Source organism: Cyprinodon tularosa, unplaced genomic scaffold, assembly GCF_016077235.1.
Source record: "Cyprinodon tularosa strain WSP-4 unplaced genomic scaffold, ASM1607723v1 ctg443, whole genome shotgun sequence".
Lineage (NCBI taxonomy): Eukaryota > Metazoa > Chordata > Actinopteri > Cyprinodontiformes > Cyprinodontidae > Cyprinodon > Cyprinodon tularosa.
Genome location: NW_024039167.1, coordinates 191060 through 206949, shown reverse-complemented (window position 1 = coordinate 206949; position 15890 = coordinate 191060). Strand labels below are relative to the sequence as shown.

General features: G+C 37.7%; 1 protein-coding gene across 2 annotated transcripts; it reads left to right on the top strand.

The window, feature by feature from the left end:
- The first annotated feature begins 11610 nt into the window (after positions 1 to 11610).
- On the top strand, positions 11611 to 15262 carry LOC119793211 (proline-rich protein 15). Of its 2 annotated transcripts, none has more exons than XM_038300258.1 (2): positions 11611 to 11961; positions 13543 to 15262. In XM_038300258.1, exon 2 carries the CDS (start codon positions 13553 to 13555, stop codon positions 13904 to 13906), a length of 354 nt encoding a protein of 117 aa, XP_038156186.1. In that variant the 5' UTR covers positions 11611 to 11961; positions 13543 to 13552; the 3' UTR covers positions 13907 to 15262. The 2 variants fall into 2 exon arrangements, with proteins under 2 accessions (XP_038156186.1, XP_038156185.1); XM_038300257.1 differs by having other exon boundaries at positions 11616 to 11961; positions 13534 to 15262.
- The last annotated feature ends 628 nt before the right edge of the window (positions 15263 to 15890 follow it).

The following is a 15890-nucleotide window of genomic DNA, read 5'->3' as shown; positions in this document are numbered from 1 at the left end:
CATTCCATTAAGACAGACTGTGGCTCGCTCCACCCGAATATGCTCTGCAGGAAGCAACTATTTAAGAGCTGCAGTTGGAGCTTTTAATCCAATACCCTGAACTACCTGTTGACCCTGTTGTCAGTGGCTTTAAAAAAAAAATTATGTGAGAAAAATGTTGTTTTAAAAAATCCAAAAGGGGATTGACTTCTTGATGTGTAAACCATGTTGATGTTGTTGCTATCCTTAGATACAGTAACTTCTCACTTCCGTCACTTGGCTTGTTCTTTTCCTAGCTGACTCTACCAGTCCAACTGGCTGCCTTCCTGCTCTCTTTCCCACACCTTTGTTCAACCTGTTGCCTAATGATGAAGTGCGACAAGAAGAGATTTTCTGGTTTTAGTTTTGCAAAGAGACCTGCTCCCGTCACAAGGACTTGGCACACGCATGATGCAAAAGCATCAGCGTCATCACAGCCGGAAAGAAAAAACGTTCACGCAGATGTATGTACCTTATTATGTGTGCTCATGAGTGAATGGGTGACATCACATTGTTGATGACTTTCAGTGTATTTCAGGCCATGTCCTTTGAAACACTTTCTCTAGATACAATGGGGAGTATCTGGAAGCTCTGCATAGCGAATAATTAAATATATATTGTAGGTAGAATAACTATTGAACATGTCAACATTTTTGTCTGTAATGGAGCAACTGATAGAACTAACATCAGATGTTGGCAACAACACTAGAATGCCACAGATACAAAGAAATCAATTGTTCACAAATGTGTAAGAAAATTAAAAGAAAAAAGATAAGAAAAAGGGAAAAACTCTCAGACATGTGTTAAATTCTTTGTTGAGAGTCGTTTTTTTCATTGAAGTATCTGCACGGAGCATATACAGTAAGTCTACAATTTGTACAGCTAGACCTGTTGAAAATCTGCTATTTAGATACATTTGACCTTGACCTTAATAATCATCACATCTTTAATTTTTCTTTCGTAATCATAGGTAATCAATTAATGTAAAAGCAGCACTTTGATTTGCCCATAACTGCACGGATACTTTCTTAATACTGAAATATTTTTGTTAGGTTTTTTGGGGCTTTCAGTGCCTTTTTTCATGTGCATCATGTTCTTTGTTTGCTGTACCCTAAATTCCTCTTTCAACCATATTTTAACTTTTGGATGCATTTATTTGTATAGATATAAAAATTGATTACGAATAATGATACAAATAAATTACAATTCTGTCCTCTAGTAATTATCCTGTTAAATGTGAAAAAAAGAAAGGGGAAAGCTAAAAAATAGCAATCCCATAATAGCATCATAGTAGAATAGAATGTACCAGATCTGAAAATACTTTTAGAACAGCTAATGAGTCCTTGTTCTTATGTGAACTTCAGTGAGAAGGGTGTGATAGAGGCTGCAGCTCAAAATAAATTGTTTCAGGTTGGACTAATTACTTCTGCGATTGTGGCGGTTTGAACAGAAGAAAGGGTGTGCTTTTTTCTTTATTAACTTGTCTGCCTTTTTAGGAAACGTACTCATAGAGATATCGGCTAAAAATGGGGAGACAAAGTTCTGCAATAATCTTTTAACCAACACAGGCCTTTAATCTTAGTCTTATTTCAGTCCATGTGTAAGAATTGGACTGACAAAGTGTAATATATCTGCAGAACAATTTTTGTAAAATATTTTTAGCTACTTTTGTCATGGAAACATGTCAATTTTTACATTAAATAAATGCTCATAAATTAAAAAAACTTATCCCCTTTCTGATGCCTTTCAAAAGTATTCATACTTGAAGAAAATTAAAAAGACAGATCATTTTTCCCCTGTTTTAACTACCCTTCATTGCCTCTTTGTACAGTTATCCTTCTCACATATTAAACCCTAAATAACCAAGCGCTATGTAGGAAAAATGTGTGTCTAATGTTTCTAACAGAGCACCTTGCTCTCAATTTCCAAGTTAACTGGTGATTCCTAGAATTTCTAAAAGTACAATGGGAGGCAGGTCTTTACATATTAGTCTCCTCTCCCATGGAACCCCACTTAAAGTTTTAGTCTGTGAGTCACACACATAGGCTATTTTTAGAACTAGGCTTAAAAGATGTCTTTTTGATATGCTTATAGTTAACACTATCTCCATATGTATGCTGCTATAGGCTTAGAATGCTGGAGGACATAGCGATAACTTTTTATCAATCTGCTACATTCTACAGAAGCAGCTGATATGTACAGGCAGTCAAAGCGGCAGCTGGCTCGGCTGGTCACTATGGTGAAAACTCGGGCATGGGAAGAGTTCGTAGAGGCCATGGAGAAAGACTTCTGTACGGCTTAGAAGCGATTCTGGTCCACGATTCGGCGTCTCAAGAGGGGGAAGCAGTGCAGTACAAATACTATTTATAGTGGAGGTGGTGTGCTGCTGACCTCAACTCGGGACGTCGTATGTCGTATGTCCGAAGACCTTAATCCCACCAACACGTCTTCTATTTAGGAAACAGAGCCTGGGGGCTCCGGCTTGGATCCTCTCATCTCTGTTGCTGAAGTCACTGAGGTGGTTAAAAAGCTCCTCGGTGGCAAGGCTCCAGGGGTGGATGAGATTCGCCCTGAGTACCTTAGAGCTCTGGATGTTGTGGGGCTGTGTTGGTTAACGCGGCTCTGCGTGGAAATCAGGGGCAGTTGCCCTTGATTGGCAGACCAGGGTGGTGGTCCCTCTATTTAAAAAAAAGGGGACCGGAGGGTGCGTTCCAACTACAAAGGAATCACACTCTTAAGCCTCCCTGGTAAAGTCTATTCCGGGGTTCTTGAAAGGAGGGTCCGTCGGATAGTCGAATCTTGGATTCAGGAGGAGCAGTGTGGTTTTCGTCCTGGCAGTGGAACATTGGACCAGCTCTATACCGTCAGCAGGATTCTGGAGGGTGCATGGGAGTTTGCCCAACCAGTCTACATGTGTTTTGTGGATCTGGAGAAGGCATTCGACGTTCCTACCCTCATCTATGGTCATAAGCTTTGGGTCATACGCCGTATACCCTCTAGAAAAGCTTGTGAATTTCCGTATAACCACTTAAAAGTGCCAAATAATGCTGCGTTAACACCGGATGCAGCAGGCGCAGCAGGAGCAGCGAGTTTACATGCAAAGTCAATGGTTGACGCACGTCAAGGCGCAGCAAAAGGTCCCGCCGCGTTTGAGCAGCTGAAGCAGCGCATCGAGAGCGTTTAAGCATCTGACGCATGCGACGTGCCACAAACACGCTGCTGCTGCTCGAGATGGAAAAATGTAACTTTTGCTGCTCGACGCACCGCATCAAACATTTAGAGACGTGATCTGGGAGCTGGCATGGAGATACATTGCTGATGATACAAAGCGCTATGATCGCTCCTCTGAAACAGTTTATTAACGGCTAAATGAACTTAAAATGCTGAAATCTGCCGACAAAGCATGTTCGCTTTTATTATCCTGGTGTCTGCAGTTTGGATTACATTCATGAAAACCGCTTCCAGCCGCCGCGGCGAACTGCCACCGAAGTCTTGTTACGTCATTTAAGCATATTTGATACAAGCAACTGGCCATCTAAACATACCATAAGATATGGTGAGACAGAGGTAAACAGACTTTGTAAGAGATTTAATATTTGTGAAAATCAAGCTGTCATGGCATGAGAGACTTGGTCGAGGACCAAAGCAGGGAGCCTGAAAACCTTAAACCACCGATCACTTGCATGCAAACCATTCCATGTAGCACAGCTGAGTGTGAAAGAGGGTTCAGCTTAATGAACAATATCTGTACAGATAAAATATCTTCTCTGTTGTTGTCAAATATAAGTCATCTCATGATGATCAGTATAAATGGGCCTCCTGTTAATCTTCTTGAGCCTAGGAAGTATGTGACAACATGGTTAAGAAACCACTGCTCTACAACAGAAACAAGAAGACAAGTGAAACATAAGGAGCCTCAAAACAAACATGTCTGGAACATTTTATAGACACAGTTTTAACCTGCATAGTACTTCTGTACTTACATGTAGTATTTGATACTTAAGCATGTTTTGTTGTACTGTTTTATAGATTCTACGTCTTTTCAATACAAAGCCAACTGTAGTACAGTTTGTTGTTCATTGATTCAAATGTAAGCATTGCACTTACTTATGCGTGCTTATTTCTAAGCACAGTATACCCACTACAATAATGTACCACTGATCATGACCGAAAGAATGAAGTCCCAGATACAAGCGGCTGAAATTAGTTTTCTCTGTAGTGTGTCTGGGCTCTCCCTTAGAGATAGGGTGAGGAGCTCAGTCATTCGTGAAGGACCCAGAGTAGAGTGCTGCTCTTTCACATCGAGAGGAGCAGGTTGAGGTGGCTCGGGCATCTAATTAGGATGCCTCCTGGACGTCTCCCTGGTGAGGTGTTCCAGGTACGTCCCACCAGTAGGAAGCCCAGGGGGAGGCCCAGGACATGCTGGAGGGACTATGTTTCTCGACTGGCCTGGGAGTGCCTTGGGATTCCCCTGGAGGAGCTGGTCCAAGTGGCTGAGGAGAGGGACGTCTGGGCCTCCCTACTGAGGCTTCTACCCCCGTGACCCGATCCCGGATAAGCGGAAGAATATGGATGGATGGATGGATGGATGGATGGATGGATGGATGGATGGATGGATGGATGGATGGATGGATGGATGGATGGATGGATGGATGGATGCTACATTTTACTTGTTATTCTACTTTTTTGATTCTGGGTTAGTTTAACTGTTCAGTTTATGCTCTCTTTGCTTTGTCTTGTATGTATATCTAGCCTGGGGCTCTGTTTACTGTGACACCATCCTGGATGGGGACATCGGCTATAAAACTGCTGTCAACAACTTTGATTATATTGTGTGTACTGTTTTTCTGTGTTCAGTCCTGTTCCTCTCTTGGAGGAAGCTGTTGGTTCAGCTTTTAGTACAATTAACTGTAAGTGCACTTTTTCATTCTTTGACCCTAAAACCCTACTTCATCTGCCAAACTGTTTCTGTCCTGGACAAAACCACTCATTGAGCTAGTTTTTTTTTTCAACCAGTTTTACACATCTAGACACAGAGACTAGTGCCCATTGTTCTTTGCTAATTACCTTTGTCAAATACCCTTTTCTTAAGCTAACCTTAACCCTAACCCTTTTTATACGTCAGTTATATATGTCTAAGTTTTGTGGTATTGCAATAATCTCTTGCAGTCTTTTGCGGGCTCTATTTATATCATTTTGATTTACAGCTTCACAATTTATTTTACTTCTGAGGAATAGGACATGCAGCAAGAAAATGCTAACATCATGATTAGATATTGGGATGGTAGGTTAAGGGTTTGCAGTGTTAGTTTCTGTTGTCGAACATTATGTCTTGGCCTAAAACCCCTCCTTTAACAGGTTTCCTATACCCCCTAAATGACCCATTGCAAACTTTAAAGAAGACAGTTTTCTTTGGCCTCTCTTCTCAAAAGCCAGATTGTAGGAGTACATAAAAATGGTGGCGGTGTGAGCAGACTCTCCTACCTTTTGCTCTCTTCCACTACAGAACTCTAGATGTACAACTTAAAGCTACAGTGTGTAATAATTACAGGGATATACAGTCCGAAATGTAATATATTATACATAACTATGTTATTTTATCATCATCTACGAGCTCAGCCTCTTAACCTTAATATTTGCGTTGCCTTAGAATTCGTTATTTATAATTACATAGGAGCGGGTCTCGCAGCCATGGAGGCAGACATCTTTGCGCTACGGCAGCGCAGAGCCAACAAACTAGTGATTGCGAGATCGCCAAAATGTCACAATGATGTAGAAAAAATAACGGGTATATTTATTATCTTAAGTCTACATGAAATCTATACCCTACACAGACTAATGAAATACTATCTGTAAAATTATCTATGTAAACAAACCTCATCACTTGCGAAGGTAGGTGATGCGGACGTCGTGGAAGACATTTTGTCCCGTAACGCTCGCCGTACTGTTGGGGGGGGAGAAGCGGTGGGGGGGAGATGATCATGTTGCTGCAGTCTGAGCGCTAGATGTCGCTAAAAGTTACACACTGTAGCTTTAATTCTTTGTAGCATCTCTTATTATTTAACTCCTTTAGAAGCCTGTCAGTTTCAAGCCTGTTCCAGGCTATGGTTGGTCTATTTTTGGATAATAGACAGAATAGTTGGATGATATGTCCAATGTCTCAGATATTGTTTTAAAGTCTAACCCTGTGTTTGACTTATCTACAACTCTATATCTGATGTGTTGCGTGGGTTGTGTTTTTTTACTTGCAACTTTCAAATACCTTCACAGGACAATTATATCTGAAATGAGGTATAATTTCTGCCAGGTGTTCATTTCTTATTTAGGTGACTTTTAAAGAGATTTGGTTGTACTGGATTTTACTTAGGGGTATCAGATTAATGGGGTCAAAATAAATGCATACACTCCATTTTTTTCTATGTAAACATTTTCGTAGTTATGTTCTACTTAGTGTTGATTTACCACATGAAATGAAAATATAAAAGAAAAATTATAAATGAAAAATTATAAATGGCACATGAAATAAAATAATAATGACATTGCAGTTTACGGAAGCTTTGTCGCAAAATGAAAAGACGATGTATTTAAACTAATGCAAGGAAGGGTAAATGTGAGAAGGGGTACAACTACTGTGTACTTGATTCCTTAAAAGCCAATGATGGGGCGTGCAGGTGGCGCACTGGTTAGAACGCACGGCCCATGCACAAAGGCCTTAGTACTCAATATGGCCGACCTGAGTTTGAATCCGACCCGTGGTCCTTTGCCGCATGTCTCTCCCCCTCTCTGATACCCCCTTTCTTGTCAGCCTACTATCGAAAGAAACTAGCCACTAGTGCCATAAAAAAAAAAAAGTCAATTATTGCCTTTATTGTGTGATAAAGCCGGATCGCTGGCTGCATATTTCTCACTCAGATGATCCACATTATTTAGCGTTTTAACAAGAAGAAATCCAGACAGCAATTTGTTTTTTTGCACACAACCATATCTATTTCAGCAGTTTAGATGACAACATTCATAGGGCTTACTACATAGCCCTGTGGAATGCCTTTAGTGATATGTGTTTTAGTTTTATCCATGGTTAGGACATGTTGTGAGTTATTTGCAACTCCTAGACTCCTTGGAAACACAAAAGGTATAAGTAGTTGCTCTTAACCAGAGCTTAACACAAAATTTGAGCCAATCGACATCATGGTCTTACCTTATACATCCGTTTGATCATTTTTCTGAAACATCACAGTACATAGGTAATAGAAGCACCCCCCCTTTACATTTAAAATATAACATACCATTCATACTAATATAGTCTATTAACTCTGTCATTCCATTTCAATAGTTTTGCAACTACATGTCCTCCTTCATCCATAAATCAACTCTTCTTTCACATATGTTACTAAGCAGGATTTCAACCCCAGCCTTTGACAGGAACTGAAACCACATATTTCCTATTTTCCACTCCCTGAGTAAGACTGGTTTTCCCACATGAGTGTGTCTTAATCAAGGAGAAAAAGTTTTGATGTGTGTAGTTCTGTTTTGACAGAAAGACAGCTGTCTGCAGATACAGAAACAAAAACGCATGGAACAAGTACCTTTCCAAGACACTGTGTGGAAAAAAAACACTTGACTTTCAGCATAGATTCTTTACATGTTTGTGCGTTTCATTTGACTTTCTCTTGAAGTACCCCATTCTACAGAAGAAATTATTTCAAAGCAACCTTTAGTATTGTCATAAGGAGGTAATGTTTGTTGTGCAGATCCTTATCTAACAACCATTGCATTGATATTTTTTCAGCTTGGTTTGGTCAAAGTTAATGATCAGTCATAAGTAAAACTAACTATTATTTTGCCAAGGAATAAAGATTAGGAGACATGGGATTGGTCTTTTCCGCAGCAAAATTAATAAAAACTGAGATAAATTTCTGTAATAATCTTAATTTCCTAATTGATTGTTAATGCAAACTTCTAATTAGTCCTTAAAAATGTTTCCGTTTTTAAAGTTAACTAATAGGACTAATGTCTAAAATGTATCTAAAGCAGTGGCAGCTGGTGGAGTTTTCTCCACGGGGGGGCTATAACTTCAAAATAGAAGTATATCAAAAACCAATCAAAAGTAAACTAAGGTATCACACCAATATATTTATTTGAATGCTCTATACTGGGTCAGACGATGATGTTTGAAAAAGGAGGCAGGTAAAGCAGAATATAGCGTTATGTAACGCTATTGGTTAAGCTTCACAATGTTATCAGTGGTTAGTAGCATCAAGATCATGCTGGTTAATAATGGAGCCTTGGAAGTGAACAAAGACCAACACCAAACATAAAGTTTTAAACTGAAAATATATTAATATTCCAAACAAACGAAAACAATATTAACAGTCAGAGGACGGCAACATAAAATAAACAATGAGCAATGACAATTAATTTAAAGGTTTTATACTTTCAGTCCAAGTCCCAAGGATCATTATTGGGATCTGCTCCAAAGGGGAAAAAATGAGTCCTGAAATAATGAGGGAATTAAAAAGAAGTTAATTTAAGTCCTGAAAAGTTTAAGTTAATTTATCCAACCACTAAGGTAGCAGAAGGTAGCTCGCCATCCTGAGTTAATTTTCTCTTTCAATCCAGGGGGAAAATACCTGACGTAAAATGATCAGCTACACAAATGAGTTAACATTTATAAAAGCATTATCTATTTACAGTACCAATCAACCATTTAAAATGTTTGACAGTTTACAAATAAAGATAAATCTCAAGCTGAATCACGCTAAAAATCACCACATGGAATAAATAAGTGACCTGATCCCGTTCCACAAACAAATAACTTATCAAAACCATTCAGTAGAAAACATTTTGTTCAAATATAAGAAAAATGTATTAAGTTAAAAAATATCAGCTCAAACTTTCTTCATTAATTAATCATTCATCAAGTTAATTTAAAACATCATCAGAGCGCTCAGAATTCAAGTGCTTATAAAAATGCTCAAGCAAAGTCAAAATAAGTCACAGTCAATGTAGCTGCATTCAACTTAGATTCTGCATTCAAAACAAGTAGTTGTTTTAACACAAGGCACCATCTTATTTTTTTAATGTATCATTTGTAAAGAAAGTAAATCAGTTTATTGAGTTTTAGTTCTCTTCATTAACTATCTTTATAGCTCAACTAATGAAAGTTTTGTAGCTGCATCTATACCTACCTCTTTCTGCATGAAGGAGAAATTAAACATACCAAATAACAGTTCTGCAGAGTTTCGACTGGGATGCAAGATGGGAGGGAGTCCCTCAGGTATGCAGGCAACCGCCTCTCACAGGAGAGCAGCAGAGATGGCACACATTACTGGTGTAAAGGGGATGAAGTTAACTCTTGCTTCACAGAGGTATTCCCTGTATTCTGCCCTCCTCTCTGTGTCTCTGGGTTTCTACAATTTGGCTACAACCCAAGCAGACAGCAACTGCTCAGAGACGTCAAGGTCAACAGTTTCTGTTAGCATAGCAACACTTCTACTTCTATCTATCTTACTAGAGAGTTTTGCAGATTTTCTAACAGTAAAAGGTATGCATAACCTTCATGTTAGGAGAAAGTTAATACATGGCAGCAGATTTCTAAGAAGTTTTAACTAAAATTGAGAACTGGTGTTACATAACAAAAGATTTTCTTTCTTACACGTGAAATAAAATGCTAAAACGTATTCTAAGTTAAAATCCTATTACATCGTCTGAACAAGTGGGGGACTATATTATGTTGCACAGTTAAATGTAGTCAGAATCTCTCAGTAAAGTAGAATAATAGTTGATTGAAAACTAGATTTTTTTAAGGCCACTATATGTTTTTTGTTACTTGGAAGAATTACAGCTCTTTGTATTAGAGCTGTTATTAAAATGTTATTTTTGTACTTCAAGATGTATATTTAAGTTGTGATGAATCCGCATTTTCTTACTTTCTTTTGTTGCACCCTCACAAGATTCTTGCCACTCTCCCAGATTTGTGGTTTTATCTCAGTCTCTAAGATCTGTAGACAAGGTGGACACAGTAACAGAGCATCCAAGAACTGTATCCAATCGTCCCTAAAGTACAACTTAGAGACTTAGACTTGGACAACTTTTAGACAATATCGTTTTGTGCAGCCTTCACGACATTTCCCATTTCTTGAAGTGCAGCAGTGATCAAATGTAAACAGTGTGGGAGAAAAAAAACGATGTATACAGTAAATATAATATGTATTAATATATATGGTATATAGTAAATATAATATATTGAAGCAAGTTAATTGGTTATTTGTAATTATGATTTTGCACATATGAATGTATCCATCCGTCTGTCCGTTCATCCATCCATTATCCAAAAAAACATTAATTTAATGTAAACAGAGCTTTGAAGAAAATCATTTTGTTTTCAAATATATATTTATATATTGCGACCAAACATTAACAGTATCCTAAAGATTAAACTAACCAGACGCCTGTATAATGGGAGTGTCTGCTGAAACCTGACAGTTATTTTTATGACTTTGAAATTGCAGCTACAATCACTGTAAACCACTATCAATCCAAAACTTTCATAAGGTTGCATGTTGTGCACTGATTTTTATTGCCATGAGTAGCTGAAATGTTTCCTGATTACCTGCAATTGCAGGGAAACATGAGGGTTAGAGAAGCAAAAAATGTAATGATACTTTGATCCCATGTAGCTGGGGTAAAGTTCAATGGGAGTGCTTTGGAATAACAGAGATAAAAATTATACCAGGTCCATATATTTCCTCTTCTAGATTAATCCAGCAGAGCTGTGACGGGATATTGCTCTAATGAAATTAACACTATGAGCGGTCTTAACCCTTTGTAAGGCAAGTCACCGTTTTTAACCACTTGCCCTTACAAATGGAGTCCCCCCTCATTCCCTCAGTGAGGTCTAGAAGCACAAGATCTATATCCAGCCATTCAGCAAAGATATATTGAATATATATATATATATATATATATATATATATATATATATATATATATATATATATATATATATATATATATATATATATATATATATATATAGATAAAAGTTAAAAAGTAAAATAAACAGTTAATAAACCTAGTTAACAATTATATTTAATTGTTAACTTAGGTAAATTTCTTATAGAAGCACTTTTGTTATTTTTTCTTTTTACTAAATTGACATTCATTTTTTGCCATCAAAATATCCATGTTTTTGAATGTAACAAAGGTAATACATTTTGATTTTCAAAGTAGGCTATTTCACCAAGTTTTTAACCTTTTAAAGTTATCCATATAAGCTCCAGTTTCCTGAATGTAGGCTGTTTTTATGCAGAGCAGTGTAAATAACCCCCTGCTGAATAAAGAATTAAATTCTCGCCACTCTGTTCCACTCCTTTGTATAACCAGCAACAGCCTAAACATAATTTGGCTCCCCGGCATGGGTTGGGTAAACCTGATACAAAGGACTCCTTTTTTTTGTTGTGCGTTATCTTCCGCGGAAGAGGCGCTAGCTCCCATGGGGTATGTTACCGAGCAACCGTAGGCCCCGCCCACTTCGACTCTGGACTCACCTGGGCTGTTCTCACGCGCCCCGCTCGGCTCAGCCAATCGGCGGGGAGAACAGGTGCTACCAGATGAAGTTTCGGGTGGAAACTTGCTGGTTTAGAGGAGGTTAAGCCGCTCCTTATAAATATGTTTGTCCTTTTTACTCCAGAGTTGTCAGAGAGAAGGAGAAGTGTTGAATAAAAGCGAGGCTGGTGGTTTGGTGTGCAGGGCTGCGGACTGTTCTGCTAAAGAATGGATTGCCCATCGACCATTTAAAGGATTGTTGTCACTGTTGGTCTGCGCTCCAAGAAGGAAACGATACCATCATCCTAAATCTGGGGATATTTTAGCACTACTTACCTAATATTAACCCACCGGTTTGGGTACATTAGACTGTCACCATATTGTTTTATATCTCAGGTAAGGTTAAATTAATGTATTTATATTTTCACCTGTGCATTATCTCAATATGTGATTCTCATTGTGATTTGTTTGCTTTTGTTCTCAAAACTCATTGAACCAGTTTTACAGAAAGGCTAAATATGGTTACACAGGTTATTCATTGGTTTGGCTGGTGAAACTTGGTCCCACAGAGCGAAAATATCCCAGTGTTGACATGACAGATGAGCTTGGCCTGAGATTTGTTGTGTTTTAAGGGAAAGGTTTGGCTCTGATGCAGAGTCTCAAAGTTCTCTCTGAGCTCTGGTAAATATAGATAAAGTGTTCAGAATTGGCCAGTTTTTCTCTGATCAGTCGATACATCCTAGTTAAAATTGTGAAATATGTCAAACTAAACCAAAAGCAACACAACTATCTGTTGATTAAAGCATGCAAACTAATACCCTATAAATAATCAAGGGTTAGTGTGTATATTATTGAACAAATAAAGGTAATTTATCTATTTCTTGATTTGTTTTTCTTTCCACAAATTTAGCAGTGCAGCTTTGTAAAGGATATTTAAAGAAGAGCAAACTGAGATGTTGCTTAGGGCCTCCAATCCTATCAGTGTTCATAAATGATTGAATTTAATACAGATCATGTATTTGCTTACTGGGGAATGAAAAAGACTTTTAAAAATAATAGCAAAGATAAACTCAATAAGTTAAAGCTATTTAAAATATACATTTCAAGTGCAACTAACAATCTATAGAGTTATTTTTTTTTTGTAATTCATAAAAAAAAAAAATCCAATTCCAACTTTCAATCCTTTATTTGTGTTTAGCTGAGTTTTTTTCTCAAAAACATCTCAATAAATAATATAGTAAAAACTCTCAGGGTAAGATTTGGGCCACCCTGGCTTAAAATGACATATGTTTAGTATAAACGAGGTGTTAAAGGAACTCTTTGAAAACAAAACTGTGTTTTCTACAGGTTAGGTTAAGGCGATACATGTCTGGGGTTTAGTGAGGCGGCAAGACATTGATTTAGAGCAGATAACAGGAGTGCTGAAAAGAGTACTGTAAAGTTGCTATTTTTTTGTCTTTCTAAACATTTCAATCTTTATCTTTCATCATTTTTGGATTAATAAGCAGATGAACAAGCATTATTTAATTTGTAGCATTTATTTTTAATTTAAGAAAGAGCAGATCTTGCACAAATAGGGGTTATTTTGGTTATTTTATTTTATTTTTGTTAATAATAACTAAACCAAAACTAAAACCAAAAAAAATACATCATACCTTTTTAGTTATTATAATAATTATTGATGTCATTATTGTTCTGTATAAAGATGCACCAATCAGGTGTTTTATGGTAATATCAATAGCTGCTTTCTTTGAGGACTTCATTATTTTTTAAGGACTTTAACATATAAAATGTAAAAAAAAAAAAAAAAAAAACCCTGAAAGTGGTTTTATAGGTTTAATTTAAAAATCCAACACTAAAGGTTTTATTTACTGTCATATGTATATGTACTGATGTTCTTCAGATCTTCTGCATGTAGTAGAATGAAGCTGTACTAAAGGCTAACTTTAAAAATGTGTCTTTTTACAGAACCAACCACCAGTTCAAGATGACAGAGAGGGCCCCATGGTGGAAGGTATTCATCCCAAAAACAAAAAAGACTGGAGACTCATTGGGCCAAAACTTCAACCCTTGGGAACAGCAACAAGACTGGCAAAAAGAACCATCTTCTGCCTCCAAGACCACTGATCAGACCGTTCCCGCGCAGGGCTCCAACCTCCTCAGCGATGAAACTTTCGACGACTCCAAGCTGGAGTCGGTGTTCAACGACACGACGTGTCGCAGGAACATGAAGATATCCCGCTCAGGACGCTTCAAGGAGAAGAGGAGGCCCCGTTCAACTCTTCCAATCGAGGAGAAGGGAAGGGAGGGTGCAGCGTCAGGAAGGGAAGACCCACGGTGACCCTGAGGAGAGGGCTGCATGTGTAAAAAGACTGCTTCACTGCATTGCTTCAAAAGAAGTGGGATTTCAATGAGGATTTCATGAGACATTGTACTGTACAGAATGTTGGTGATGTTTGTTTTGGTTTATCCCAATAATGCAAATTCTAAATATGAGTTATAACCTAATATATATTTTTAAGATGATTGGGCATTTTGTAGAGTTGTGTTACAAATGCTTGCATGCTTGTTGACAATGGTTATTCAACCATTTTGCATGCAGAATGCCACAGACGAGACTTAAAGGACAAATGAGAGAAATGACAAAGCACTTTCCTTTATGGGTACGGGCCAGATTGGAAGCACTCAGTGTGCGTATCACCTTATTGACATACGAATTTGAAACAGAAATGTATAGCATGTTATAATAGACTGGCGACTTGAACAGTGAGTACTACAGTGTGGAGGCATTCACTGACGGGCCAAAACCAACCCACTCTGGTACTTTCCAACTGTAGTTTTAGACAGAAGAGTTATGGGTGGGGCTCCTTATTAAGTTCACACGCCTAAACTGTCAGATTACTTTGTGGCCAGAAATGTTTTGAAATTTCTAAATTTATCTTTTCCATAAGTGTGGAAAATAAAACCAAACACGGTTGCCTACTTTCAGCAAGATGAATTGCAGTGAACAGCAACAGGTTGGGGAGGGCCAGCGCTTCATGCTAACACAGAACTCAATCCTATACTTTCTCTGGCCTCATTAATCTGATGTTGGATGATAGTAAGTGGTACCAGGGGAATTATTTTGTGATCTTGAGACCACTTTAATTTTAGTTTTTTTCTTTATTTTATTGTTTTAAAAACCTTCATTTATCTTGATGCCCATTGAAATGACCAAAATCTAGACCTGAACCACCCTAGTTAATGAAATCATGACAAACAAGCAGTCAAAAACTATTTTTCTCTGAATATAATGAATGTATCCGCAAAATACTGTTTTTAAATGATGGTGATGATTTGAAACATCATTTTTATTTGTTTTTTATTTTTTTTATGAAGGATAATGCTACCTTTTGCAAGGATTTTGCAAAACGATGGACTCTGAGCAGTTTGAAGGATTTCTAATGAAGGTTAATGAAATGCACAACACTTACCAGCAAAGAGCAAAATGTATTTTTTATGAAGGATGAATTAAATCAGGCATGTCTTATACAGTTTGTTGGAAAACTACTGAAAATAATGTGCTTCTGATGCCCAGATAAAGATTAAAAAAAAAAGATGTGGGGATCTTGTAAACAGGAGCTGTGTAGTTTGGATCATCTGTGAATGCCTTGCATAAAGGCAAAGTGAGAAATAAATCTGCAGCGGCTGACTGTAACACTGTGTCTGGTTGTGCTTAATAATCTGATGAGTTTCTTAAGCTGAGTACATAGAGGACAACTATTATTTTAAATCCTCTCATCTTGATAGAGAGCATCACTTAAGTCTCTTTGGAAATAAAAGCAAACCCAGAAAAACAGGTAAACAGAAAATTATGCCATTTTGTAGAAAAATGGCAGTGTCTTGTGACTGTGTCTTTTTGAAGTAAGTTTGAGAGACAGCAAGCACAAATAATTTATTCACAGAGCCTCCAGCGAAAGTCAATCCCTCAGCTTTAAGGAGGACCTCACCTGTGTCTCTGCATTCCTTTGCAGCTGCAAAGGTTTAGGGTGTGTTTTGGCATAAAGTGCATACAAGGGTCATAAGGCATTGTTTCCTTTAAATCACATGATATTTTTAGTTTGATCCGCATTAATTATCTCACGGTCATTAAATTTCAACAGGTTAAACGAGCTGCATGGTTTCAAGATGAATTGTCTTAGTAAAGAGGGGATGTAATGTCGTATTTCCAACGCAAGAGGGCGAATTTGTGTAATACTATAGCTGTGAAAGTAGGGTAGAGATGATAAACAGGGTTAAAACTGTTTTAAAAGTGGATGATTTCGCATGAATTAAATGCCTACTGA

What these genes read in the sequence shown, in the direction of transcription:
- LOC119793211 (XM_038300258.1), top strand. Translation starts at nt 13,553, where the DNA reads ATGACAGAGAGGGCCCCATGGTGGAAGGTATTCATCCCAAAAACAAAA.